General features: G+C 44.1%; 1 protein-coding gene across 3 annotated transcripts in view; it reads right to left on the minus strand.

The window, feature by feature from the left end:
* Positions 1-8,409, minus strand: part of Camk4 (calcium/calmodulin dependent protein kinase IV) — a 219,403-nt gene extending 210,994 nt beyond the window's left edge. Inside the window, exons 1-2 of one of the 3 annotated variants that reach the window (XM_055625568.1) lie at positions 8,378-8,409; positions 7,462-7,676 (exon numbers count right to left, since the gene is read on the minus strand). In XM_055625568.1, the coding sequence (XP_055481543.1) occupies positions 7,462-7,616 (155 nt within the window). In that variant the 5' untranslated portion in view covers positions 7,617-7,676; positions 8,378-8,409. Of the gene's footprint in view, positions 1-7,461; positions 7,699-7,978; positions 8,040-8,377 lie in introns of those variants that run through there. The other 2 variants (XM_055625567.1, XM_055625569.1) reach the window with 2 other exon arrangements.
* Between the last annotated feature and the right edge of the window lie 5,007 nt (positions 8,410-13,416).

A 13,416-nucleotide genomic window follows, 5' to 3' on the forward strand; every position in this document is an offset into this window, starting at 1 on the left:
GTCACAATACATCAAAATGTACACAGAGAAACAGTGCTCCTGTAGCCATGGTCGATTAGGTGCCTTTGCTTATGGTGAATAATTCCTTAATTATCCATTCGTTAAATAAGAACATTAGGAAATAAGAGATTGAAATCTAATTCATTTTCACAAAACTCAAAGTTGTAACCTCATTGACTCTAAATATTGAATATTTCCAAAGCAAAAGCCAATTTTACTTTAGGAATGGAGTATATAAAGGAAAGATGAATTGTTTTGTTCTGTTTGCAAGGAAACCAGGCCTCAACCCAAAATTGCATAGCAGGAGCAACAAAGGCCAGCATACTAATATCACACGCCTATATATATGAAGACTATTCGTTGGACCACGTTCCTTCTTCTTCTGTAACAAGCCTCTGAAACCAGGAGCAAACAGGAAACTTGCACCTCATACAGCATAAGAACCAAAAGAATAATACATCCATTAGAGACTTTGACATCCCTCCCCAGCACAATTTCAGTGTGCTTATTAGACATAACATGTTATGTAAAAACAATTTTCTTTACTTACCTATTACCTTAGTTCATCTGTCTATATTGAATTAGATTTATTGCTGCTGTCTTATTATCAGTAGGATATATACTTGAAAGCCTTTCACTATGACAGCACACCCGGCCAGCATACGTTACTCGGGACCTCATTATTCAGAAGGTCAGCTCTCTAGCCAAAATGACGTCAGGAGGCATAAAGGCATGGAATTAGACAGTGAGCGATGAAAACACATGAGAATCCTTCCCCTTTCAAAGCTGTTCGATCATTCTGATTGCCTCAGGAAGAAAAACCTCTATTTCTGTACTGCGGTTTGACCGCTGCTAATCTCTGCTAATCTCTCTTCTAATGAAGGAAGCAATCTCCAAGATTATAGCCTTCAGCCCACAAACATGGCCAGCTACAACAACATCATGTTAATGCTCTGCTTTTCTTTCCGTTTGCTTTTATAATCGCATCTTATATACGATTTTGATTTATTCTTTCAACGTGGTGAAAATAAGCATTCTTGCAAGCAAATTGTGCAAGCAAAAAAAATAATAATAATAGTAAATAAAAGACAAGATTACTTAAACCAAAGCATGAAGTAAGGCGCAGACAGTGTGAGCTGACAACAGGAATCTTACTGGTACCACACTGAAATGGGAGAGACGATTGGTTGCAACATACACCCCTTGTTGCTCTTAGTTGTCTATACAAGTAAATAAAAGTTGGACAAAGGACAGACAGGCTTCAAGCTTCCACGGCAGTGTTGTCAGTGTGGGACAAGATGAAGATACAGTTTTGGTTATCACAAAATGGGAGGAAGGCCTCTGCCAGTAGGTAGGGGCAAGAGACATTGCTAAACATCTTGCAATGCGTGGGATAGCCTTACAATAAAGAATGATCTATCCGGCCCAGAAATAGCATGGAACCCATGTTGAGAGTCTCTTGCTATATATTTTCCATATATATCCATCATCACATATCACCTTTTCCTCAAGAGACTGTTTCTTTCTTTATTTGGTCTTTGCCACTGATGACAAAAGGAGATCCTGATCTAAGCCTTTCTCAATTTTATGCCAACCACAGCTAGGGGGCATCCATCCATTTGCCGTCCGAATGAAGACAATGAACTATATCAACGGGTCTGTGTTCTCCACGCATTAATTTTATGCCATTAACACTTTGACTTCACTTCCTAAGCAGATGCTTTAGTGATATAACTATAAGAAAAGACAGCTAAGGTAAAGATTAATAGAAATCACAGTAAAAAAAAAAAAAAGTCACCCTTCAGCTCTCCAGAAAAGCAGATCTTTTTCCTGGATGATATGGCTCCTTGACTCAGTTAAACACCATATTTTTCATGATCAATCTAACCTGGGGATTTTAAAGAGTCAACATTCTTTCTATTACATAGCTTTCTTAGGAGTCTTTCTTAATCAAAAACTACTTCTCAGCCAGTGAAAATAAAATCAGTAAATAACAAGGAAAAAGAAAAACTTTAACAAAAAAATTAATAAGCAGCGTTTGAAACATTCAATGCTTTGTTCTCAGCTGCATTGCTGCAAACCCTAAACGGGTATATCTGAGGGCAAACCGTTCACGAGAAAATTCTTTGAAGTTGTTTTGTGGTTCCCCTCTCTCCTCTGCCCTCGCCTCTTTTCACCTCCAGAAAGGGTTAAAGGCAGACAACATCTGTGTTGGTTTTCTGACCTCGTACAGTAACATGGTGTGTTCTCAAGAGCAGAGATCCTATCACAGGCTTCAACTGACTTAAGGCTTTGTGCAAGGAGTTTATTTCCAAATACTTCAGAGGTTGTAGTAGCCCAGAAGGCAGCGCGTGGCCTGAAAGTCATCTTGACTTAACTCCTAATTCTTATCTTCCTGTGGTGAGTGATAGCAAAGGTGAAACTGAGCCCTCTTCATTTCAGAGCCACAGAACACTGCCAACAGGAACGCGGCATGGATGTCAGCTACAGGGGCATTGGCGCTCACCAATGCTTCCCTTCCGCTGTGGAAAAAGAAAGCCAAAGCTGGATGGAATTAAGGACTTGGTTATATACATTTTAGGAGAAGAAAAAAATTACAATGTTTTCCTTTTTCCTGAAGGCTAGAATAAAGGCACATCATAGCCCAAAGGTCTGTGGCATATGTCTGTAATTCCTGTTCTCAAGAGGCCAAGGCAGGAGGATCTTGAACACCAAAATTGACTGGTCTCACAAACAAATACGAAAAAGAGCCAAGATTTAAAAGGGAAAAAAAGAGAGAGAAAAAAAGAAAAGGATATACCAGTGTCTGATCTGCTGTGTTACACTGAGTCAGTCACTTTTGAAAAGTTGTTAATTAGTGGGGAGAATGAGGGTGGGAGGTGGGAGGACTGTGAGCAAGTAGGGAAACTGGGGGTGGGGAGGGGCATCTCTTTGCCAAGCTGGAGGCCAGGGTAGGCTCCAGGAAGAATATGGGTGTGACTCTAGCTGAGATTCCTCACAGGGGGACATGAAGAGTGAAGGGACCACCTCATAGCCAGGCAGGACTAGTGGGAGGAGGGGAACAACAACCCACCAACAAAACCTTTGATCCAAAAATTCCCCTGCCTACAAAAAGTACAGGGATAACGAGGGAACAAAGACTGAGGGAAAGTCCAACCAATAATTGGCCCAACCTGAGACCCGCCCCATGGTAGAGACCCAGCTCCTGACGCTAATGATGATACTCTGCTATGCTTGTAGACAAGAGCCTAACTTGACTGAAGTGTGGGAGGCTCCAGCAAGCAGTAGATCAAGACAGATGCTGGGACTTGTAGCCAAGCATGGGGCAGAGCTCCGGGGGCCTGTGGAAAAGTTGGGGGAAAGATGGAGGACCTTGAGGGGACAAGAACCCCACAAGAAGACCAACAGATACACCTAACCCAAACCCATGGGGGCCTATAGAGACTAAAACATCAAATAAGGTGCATGCATGCTCTGGGCGTAGGCCCCCTGCACATGCATGGCCTAAGTTGACTCTCACTGTGAGAACGTAGCTTTTTCATTCTCCATGTTTCTTCCCTCCTCACTTACGCTTCCTCTGGCAGAGCCCCCACTCAAGGTAGTTCAGATTCCCGGACCTTCAGATTCTCAGAGAACCTTTTGGGGATACCAACGTTTTTTCTCAAAAATTTCCAAGAGAAAATCCAATAAGGACTTGGGAGGCAAGAAGAATTTTTCTCCACAGACCTGTGCCAAACAGACATTCCTCAGGATGATGTTGCCAAAGTCACTGTGCTGAAGGACTGTGCCTCCCACTTTAACCTGGCATACCCACATTCATATCCAAAAACAACACTCTCTAACTGAGCCACAAATTATTAGCAGGAGCTCAGCAAATGTTTTGAATGAACCAGAACACAATGAAAGAGCATAAAACATAAGATGTTGTGATACATTGTTGACAGTGAAAGTAAGCATCATTTGATGAAAATGTTTCTATTCTATATGGAGACGCATGTCTCACTATTTAAAAGTTATTTGTATCCTAAACAATAGAGAGAGGGGGGAGGAGAGAGAGAGATGTGCTTTATAGAGAGACAGACAGGCAGACAGAGGGGTGATAGGTAACTGAGTTACCACATAAACACAACTTTAAAATAATGAGTTTAGTCTGGTGGGTTCCCAAAGGTCACCAACCTAAAGCAACTATAGTGAAAATCCAGAATAACACATTTTCTTTTAACCAAGTGCTCTAACATTTGGTTGTCTGGATTTGGATGTTTGGGAACACAGCTGAACCCATTAGAAACATCCTTTCAATACGGTACAAGTCTAAACTAAAGATAGGCCAGAACTCAAATCAGAATGTGGGTTTTGATGTGTAATGCCAAACCCTCACCACAGAGCAGAGTGAGCCAAGTCTTGTCTTTCAATTCACCAAGCCACTGGGAGGAATGTAAGCCAGAGGCAAGCTCTCTGCTCCATTAGGAAAGCTTTCAGAATGCCCATCTCTCAAATCACTGGGCAGAAGACCAGCTGCTCTCTAGGGATAGATGCCTGGCTAGTTGATTTGTTTTTTGTATATTATGGTTTTTTATTTTTTATTTATTACAATTTATTCACTGTGTATCCTAGCTGTAGCCCCCTCCCTCCTTCTTCTCCCCCTGTGTCCCTCCCCCAGTCCACTGATAGGGGATATTTTTAAGTAGCTTTGTCGGTAGATTGTGACTGGCAAACTTCACATTCTCTATAAATACCAAAATATTTTCAATTACGACTTTAGGGAAAAAAATTGCTTGCTTGACACTTTTGAGTAACCCGTCCATATGCCTACAGGTACCTCCAAAGGTAAGCTATCTCTGCCTCCTGGGGATGGAAGGCTGCCTGCTTTCTCTAAACACTATCCAGGGCAGCATTCTCAACCTTTTGGCAAACCTGTCTCCAAAAACATTTACATTACCATTCATAACAGTAGCAAAATTACAGTTATGAAGTAGCAACGAAAATCATTTTTTATGGGTGGGAGTCCCCTCAACAATGAGGAACGGTGTATTAGGGATCACAGCATTAGGAATGCTGAGGACCCCTGGACCAGGTTGTTAGAGAGTTGGGAACTTGGCTTAACTTTCCACATTCTCAAGGTGCATTGTCCACGTGGCCTTGAATCTAACACTCTTGAAACCAGGAGTCACCAGTTTATAGCAGATAGTCTTGCTGGATGAAATGAGAAGTTTCCAGTTCAGCTCCAGGGGACTGTCTACCTTGTGACCCTGTGACCCTGTGACCCTGTGGCCCCTCACAGCACCAGAGCATCACAAGGGCAACTGTGTGTGAAGGAACCAAGCATTTGGCTTTAGAGTCACCACTGCCCGGATTCTGCCCAAAACAAGGAGAAAAATCTTAAGACCAATCGAGGTGAGCTCAAATTGAGATCACTAGTGCACAAAGCAAACAGATCTTTGTGGCCCAATCAGTAGGTGCGTACGTTTTATTTATTGCTTTCTGATCCTATAGATTTTTTTTTTAACAGTTACAGCTGGAATACCAGTCGGTTCATGTTTTAGGTTTATTTCATTGGAAAAAAAAATCACTCAGGTTATGAAGTGAAAATATTTATCCATCTCAACAAATGGCATGAGTTCACTGCTCACCAACAGTGCCATCTACAGAGAACTTACCCAGGAGGTCACTGCTGGAGAGCGGAGCAGGACTGCAACTTTCAGGGATTCCGTTTCCATTCTTAAAACGTTTTAACTCGGTGAACGTGGGGTGATTTTCAAAAGAGGCAATCTAGCAGGGCAAGTCTTAGCAATTTATAATCGATTTCTACATGCAACTCCAAATGAACTTCGAACTACAGGGCCAAATTAAAAACAACCAACGTCAAACTCCTCCCCCCGTGAGACCCACCATCCCATGTCTGTGTACACTTGGGATTTCACTTTTTCCTCTAAATTCTAGACACTTCTCAAGCGTTTGGCGTTATGAGTTAAGTCAGACTTTGCTCAGTGCGCCGTGGGCCCTTCCCCTCAGCAGCAGCAGGAGGCACTTCCTCGGTAACTGGCAGCCTCCAACCGTGTTTAAGCTCGCTATCTCTTTAATCAGAAGTTTATACCACAACCCTGATGCACATCACACAAGTATCAGAGATTGTTGATATCATATCTTCTCAAAGATACGAACTGCTATCTCATTTCAGCACACAGCAGCCTTCAGCCGAACACCCAGAAAAAAAATGACTAAAAATGAATGTGGACATATACGCTACTCAATGCTCAAATACCTTGAGAACTTTAAAAACAATGAACAAAAATAAATTTCTTTCAAAGGTTTTACCTTTTTACACACCACTTGTACTCAAGCAAAGGCAAATCAGAGTGAGCAAACTAAGTACAAACACCCAGAATCCAGTGTCATCGTCTCCAGCAGCAAAAAAAAAAAATTGAAATTAAAAAGCTGTTAGATAAACTATTACCAGCAAGAGGAGGATGAAAACTAAACTGAAAAACAAAACAAACAAAAAAACAAAAACAAAAAAAAAAAAACAAACGGTGCAACGTGGTAACAGTTGAAATCGTGTTCAGATTCCCTATGATGAAAGCTTTGCACTAAACTACAGAAAACAAGTCTCCTCGTGTGTGTGTGTGTGTGTGTGTGTGTGTGTGTGTGTGTGTAAACGACAGAAAAAGAAGAAAAATAATTTTCAGTGGCTAAAGATCTGAGTACATGCGGAATCGGTCCCAGCGTAAAACTGCTACCTGTTTAGATCTTCAGAGTAGGGAATGAGGGGGCGCAATCTGCTTCCCCAACGGGATGGCTTTCTGCATGCACGACTTAAATAAGCCGCTCTAGCACATCAAAGAGCAGCACACCTCTTCTCGGCAATTACCCCTGCCTGGCCCCCACCAGCTGCTTTCTCTTTAAAACCCCACTACTTCATTACTCTGCCTTTAACTCTCCTAAATGATTCATTCTTGCCTTCTCCTGAGCACACGCCGCAGGGAAGCTAGTATTTAGGTTAGATTTCTAGTGCCACTTGCTTTGGAGAGCTTGATGAGGGGAGGCAGGAGGAATCTAATGTAATAAACCCATCGTGGTGTAGAAGGGCATACTACAGCCCCCAACCCAAAACTAACTAGACACGCCGAGTCCCTGTGACAAACTCTAACCTGAGCAAAGAGACTAATTAGGAAAGCGGAGCCCACGTGGGTAGGAGGTTATCACCCAAGTGGCAGCCAGTTCCACACAGGGAGGGCGGGAGAGTCTGGCGGATGCTCGCAGCTGCACCGGCCTAGGCGCTCTGGGGAAAGCCTGGTAGCCTCGGGCTAGAGCTCAGCTCTCGCCCAGACGCTGGGGAGAAATCAACGGCAGAGGTGCTAGTCCTCGGGAGGTGCCTCGGGGAGAGGGACAACTAGCGTGCACGCTGCGGGCGTTCCCGGCCCCAGCCCCCGCCTCCACGCTCCGCCTGGTCCAGCACCTTACCGTCCCAGCTCTGACTCCACGTCGAAGAAATTGGTCAGAGCATCCCGGTTAGAGCCGTCGATCCAGTAATCTGGGACGACGTTCCCAGTCCCCGAGGTACTAGCGCTGACCGAGCAGGTCGAGGAGGAACAGGAGGGCGCCTTGACTTTGAGCATCTTCGCCGCGGGACTCCGGAAGATGCCGCCGCTGCCCGAGCTGGAGCTGCTAGCCGCCGCCTGCCGCACGGGAGCGAGAGGAGGCGTCCTTCAGCGCGCACACGCCCACCGCCGAGCCGGGCTACGGCTCGCTCGCCTCCGCGCTCGCCAGCGAGGGCGGGAGGGGAGGCTGAGACCGCGAGCGCCGACGCAGGGGAACCCGGTGCCACCGCCAGCCGGCAGAGACCAGGCTGGGCTCCGCAGAGCTCGGGCGCCCTCCCCCTCGCTCCCGCCGCCCCACCTCCGCGCCTCCCTCCCGCCTGCCCCGCCAGCCCCCTCCCTGAGCTCCTCTCCCTCCCTGGCTGTGGCTGCAGCCTGGCTACCTAGAGCGTTTGCAAATACCGGAGCTCGGGGAAGCCGCTTGGACCCCGGAGTGCATCCTCCTACACGCCCTCCGGCCTGAGCCGCCAGCCTAGGAGGAGACTGCTCGGTCTCAGTCGGAGGCGAGCTCCGGGAGTGGAAGGCACCAAGCGCATGGTGAGAAAGAGACCTGGTCATTGTTCGTGCAACTCATGTTTCCCGGAGCGTGGCTCTGAGCGGGCGAGTCCTTTCCACCTTGCACCAGCTAACCAGCCCCCACTCGCTGGTCCCTGTGTCAAAGCTTATATAGATGACAGAGGAGGGTGTCTGTGGTGGCCAGCTCCTGGGCAGGCCTTCTCTGCTGGAACTCAGTGCACACCGGAGGAGAGGAACCGGCCTAGGTCCACGCTGACCTCACTCACCTTTGAGAGAAGTCTTCAATTTGTCATCCCGGCTGGTGGCACTGTCGCCTCTGGCTCTGCTGGAGCTCCTAAAAGGGCACATAGTTGGCTGTGTGTAGTTCATTCTCAGCATCTGAAGGCCTGCAACTGAAGGGCTCAGAGCAAGGCTCTGGAGAGGCCAACTAAGCAAGCTTGCCTCGAGGCAGGACCTGTCACCATTCTCGACAGAGAATGTAGCTACAGTTAGAGCCTTTCTCTTCCCACGAGCTGTACCCCATCATGAGCATCCTAATGTCCACCCATCATCTGCCACAGCGATTTTAAGTCCTGGCTGAATAGATACCTTTGGGCTTTCTTTCTTCTCAGATTTCAGCAAAGATAAACAGCAATTGTTATAATTAGTGTGTGAGAGAGAGCGGGAGTGCGCTCGCGCTAGTGCTAGTTACTACATCACCTCTGACTTCCAGCTAAATGACTCCAGACCATTTAATTTTAGAGATATTGGGGCGGATTATTTTCTACCTTTTCTCCAATATGCACTCTACCCAGCAAATCTCCATTCCTGAAACACATCGGTCACAAATAGGTTCCAATCTTTTCCTCTCCTTTGTTGAAATAGTACTTGTTATAATACCGGTGAAATCTCCGCCACCAAAACAAAACACTCAGCTTGTGGCAGGAAATGGGAATTTAATACAGAACTATTCTTTGGGAGTGAGCAAATTGCTCACCATACAGTGCTCTACAAGTAAGAGTAGGTAAGGTTCGTTCAAGGTCCCGTGCATACTGGATTACTTGGTGAGAGACGAAAAACCCATTGCTTTTCATTGAATAAATTCACTAATCTTCACGTTAAAATATTAAGCTCATAAACAAAGCAGGATACTATTGTCTAAATTGTGGTTCTCACAAAGTAAGTTTCCCTTGGCTGGCCATCAAGTAGTCGCCAGGCTATTCGTAATCACAGCTCTTTGAAGCAAGACCCTCAGAGGCAGCGATGGCTGTAAAAGCGTGTCTGCTGTAAACTATTTAACGACAAGGGTCCAAAGCAAGTGCACTACATTGGTGACATGGTAACCCCATTCTTTTCCCGTTATTTTTGAAAACAACGGTTGGAGAAAGAGCCTACGTGAAATAGAGAGGAGGCCATAGAAATGATACTTCCATTTGGCGTGGTGAACTCCATGCTAGCCTATTCTGGCCTAAACAAGTTATGTATCACCCTTATGCCCTGTGTTTCCTTCCTTGAACTGCTACTCTCGCGGATCCATTGCCAGCCATTAGGGATCATAGCACGTTGTAGGAGGAAAATCAGAATTGTATGCAAAGTTCAGAGCTACCTGCAGTTCCAGGCCTCCACCAAAAGTCTTGGAATGATTGCTTTATGGAAGACACGGACGGGGAAGGGGGATGATGTATTTTGTTTAATCCATGAAGCTTCTTTTTTTCATCTTAAGCAGATGAATAGAAAATAGAAAATGTTATTTAAAGCAGGTGAAACAAGGATTAAATACATGAAATGTATCATTTTTTACTCAGCCTTGACGAAAATGGGAAAAAAAAACAGAAATATAAATGCATAAAAAATAAAAACCCTGATGTTAACTAAACCTTGAGCATATGGACAAACAGTAATAGACTCAGAAAATTTGGAAGACCTGAAATCCAGACTTGAAGTAGGAAAAGTTCATTTAAAAAAGATCTAATTCTTATCACAGGAAATCAAGAAATGCTTTGGAGCAGGAAGCAGAGAACAAGACATTGGATGGAAGTGTTTAAAGGAATTCTATGGCCCCAACACTCCTAGCCACTCCAATCACCCCATCCCCAAAGCCTACAAGAAAGCAATAGGTTTGACTGTCAATATTGAGCAGGAATAAATTTTGTTTTCTGCCAGATGATACAGTTGGTGCCATATTCAAAACGGAAATTAAGTGGAATTCTGGAAAATCAACAGTGCAACTCATAAACCTGTGCTCTCACAAGATGCTGACAAATTATTGTCCTGTAGCCATCCTACCCCCATTCCTATAGACGGTGAACAACAACAACAACAACAATCTAAAGTCACTGGGGAATAAACCAATAGCTAGGGTACTGCCAACGCGACAGCCCGATTTCTGTTCTCTCTCAGCACAAGCAATCACACGGAGGGCCTTGCACATTGTACATAGTGCCCTACCACTGAGCTACATGGCCAGTCCTTCTGATTTCTGTGAATCACCTACCATTAAACAGGTTCATCAACCTCACAAAGGAACTATTTACTGTCTCCAACACATGAATGGACAATTTCTCACTCTGATAATGGAAGAGTAGGTTGTATAGCTCCACTGTATATAAAGGTTATATCTTCTGGACTATGTGTAACAGTTATTAAAACGTTCTGAGTTGCAAAAAATCGGGGTGAAATCTGCTGCCACCTGGAGAAGAAAGGAACTTTTTTGAGTGAATTTCAGTCTTCATATCTCAAAGTATCAGACGACAGACAATTCTGCACTAGTAGGATAGTAGAAACTGAGACAAAAATTGCAGAAAAAAATGGACCACAATGGAGAAATTTCCAATCTATACATAATCTGTACTAAAGGAATAGGATAGCCTCTGAAGTTATAGAAACGTGCGCTAAGTTTCAATAAAATAACCAGAAGAGCAAAGGTGCTAAGGAAACAGCGCATGACTTGGAGTGTAAGTTACAGCAGTCTAGGCTGAAGACATAGTTCAGGGGTTAAGAGCACTGGCTGCTCTTCAGAAGGACCCAAGTTCAATTCCCAGGACCCACGTGGCAGTTCAAAACTGTAACTCCAGTTCCAGGGGATCTGAAACCCTCATACAGACATATATGCAAACAAAATACCAACACTCATAAAAATAAATCATCTTCTAAAAGTTACAGCAAGTTAAACGTATGTTTGAGTGAAAGACTTGAGAAATAAGTTTACATGGCAACATAACAGAATTTGAATCATTGCAGGTGCCCACTGACATCTAGCATATAACTTTTAAGAATTGCTAGACACGTGAAACAATAGGAAAATATGAATGGGGGCTGAGAGTAAAGTTACACAAACTAGTTCCAAGGTGATTCATAGCTTGATACTAAGAATGATTTAAAACAGAAAATGAGTTTAAATAATTAAAAGGAAAATAGTTACAGTGATAATAAAGCTGGGGATTCCTACCAGAGAAATGGAAAATATTCAAAAGAGTTACTGGAAATTTTAGGACTGACAGTAAACTGTCTGAGTTCTAGAAGCTCCATCAGAAAAAGGCTTGAGGAAGGCTGCTGCTTACAGAAAGAAGGGTGCATGGACTTAACGACAGGTCTAGTGCCCAGTGTCTAAGATAGAGTTCAGCAAACTTCGCCTCCTCACATTCATGTCTGCGTTTCCCCTCCCAGACAGAGCTGGACTAGGTGAAAAACAGAACGTGATGAAAGTGCAGGTCATAAAGGTGCAACAGATGATGCCTTCCTCCCTTTGTTTGCTCATTCTGAAGAAAGGTCAGTCAAGCAGACAAATGCAAACTCCTAGAAAGAGGGTCCAACTTTCTAGCTAAGGAAGTGGGCTACCAGGAGTAGCTTCCGACCTCAAATCAAGCCTTAGATGATTTCAGGCCCAGCAAGCAGCTGACCACAACCTCACAGGAGAACTGAGCCTCAAAATCCAAATGAGACACTTGGTCACTCAAGAAAATTTGGAATTTTCTACACACATAAACTGTAAGAGACAAATGAATACTGCTGCTTCAAAGCAGCAGATTTTGGATTAACTTTTATTCAACAATAAAGAACTAAGAGAAAGTAAGAAATTGCTTTGTCGGACAATACCATGACATGAGTTCTTACTTACCAATGAGACTCTTAAAGGAATGAGAGACAGACTAAGGTGGAAAATTCACTTGGAAAAACAATAAGCTTAAATTTCAATCAGATTTATTGAAATACATATCCAAGAAATGCAACAAATAATCGGTAAGAAACAACACCATCTGTGCCAAACATTTGGAATCAGGAGATGTTTTTGTTAAGTTTTGAATGGCCCCATATTTGACATTTAGGTAAAAAATGATACCAAAACATATTTCTGCTCATCAAAAATAACATAGCCTACTTAAAAATTCAATTCTAATTTGTTCTGCGCATATACTGGCAGATGTAAGGCCTTCCACTGGAGTATGGCCAATTTACCAGGGCCTACACTTCTTTTTCAGAAAACATATTTTGATTTTATGTGTATGGATGTTTTGTCTGCATGTATCTCTAAGCACTACATGAATACAGCACCCACAGAGGTGAGTGGAGGACACTGGATCCTCTGTGACTAGACTTGTATACCGACATGCAGGTGCTAGGAGCTGACATCTGAACCTCCGGAAGAGTTCTGTTGACCACCAAATCATCACCCCTGAGAAGCTACTCTACTAAAACTGGTTCTCCTTCTCCCAGCAGCTTTCAGTTACCAACAGCTTATCAGTGAAGGCTGGGACTTTGCTCTAACCTCCTTCCTTCGTGGTAGAACTGGATCGTGCTTGAGCTTCTATGGGTCTTGCGCAAGCTGTCACACACTGAAAGGTTTACATGCTCGGTTCTCCTGCCAGGTGCAGGAGACACTTCCCCTGCAGACCTCCACTGCTTTGGCGATTACAATCTTTATCCTCCTATTTCTCCTCAGAGAAGGGCATGTGACACAGATGCCCCAGTTAGGGGTAAGCATTCACAAGTCCCTTATTCTCTGAACCTTATCTGTTGGGGAGTTTTGTGTTAACTACCAATTAAATAGAAACTTCTCTGATGAGGGCTGCGATATATGGATATTGGTCATTGGGAGCTGATTTACTACCATAGTCCATTTAGCAGAAGGACAGTTGTGTGTCTCCCTCAGGCCCTATGGCTTGTGCAGGTGTAGGATCTTGGCCTGATGATGGCGCCAGGTGTGGGTTTCATCTGTGGGTGGGGCTTAAAGCAGAAGTGTATGGTTGCTCACTTGATATTTGTGCCACTATTTTACCCAAAACCTGCTAGGTAGGGAAGGGAGAGTGAATCCCAGAGGAGTTGGGAG

The sequence above is a fragment of the Psammomys obesus genome, unplaced genomic scaffold (assembly GCF_907164565.1).
Source record: "Psammomys obesus unplaced genomic scaffold, mPsaObe1.curated_primary_1811, whole genome shotgun sequence".
NCBI classification, from domain to species: Eukaryota; Metazoa; Chordata; class Mammalia; order Rodentia; family Muridae; genus Psammomys; species Psammomys obesus.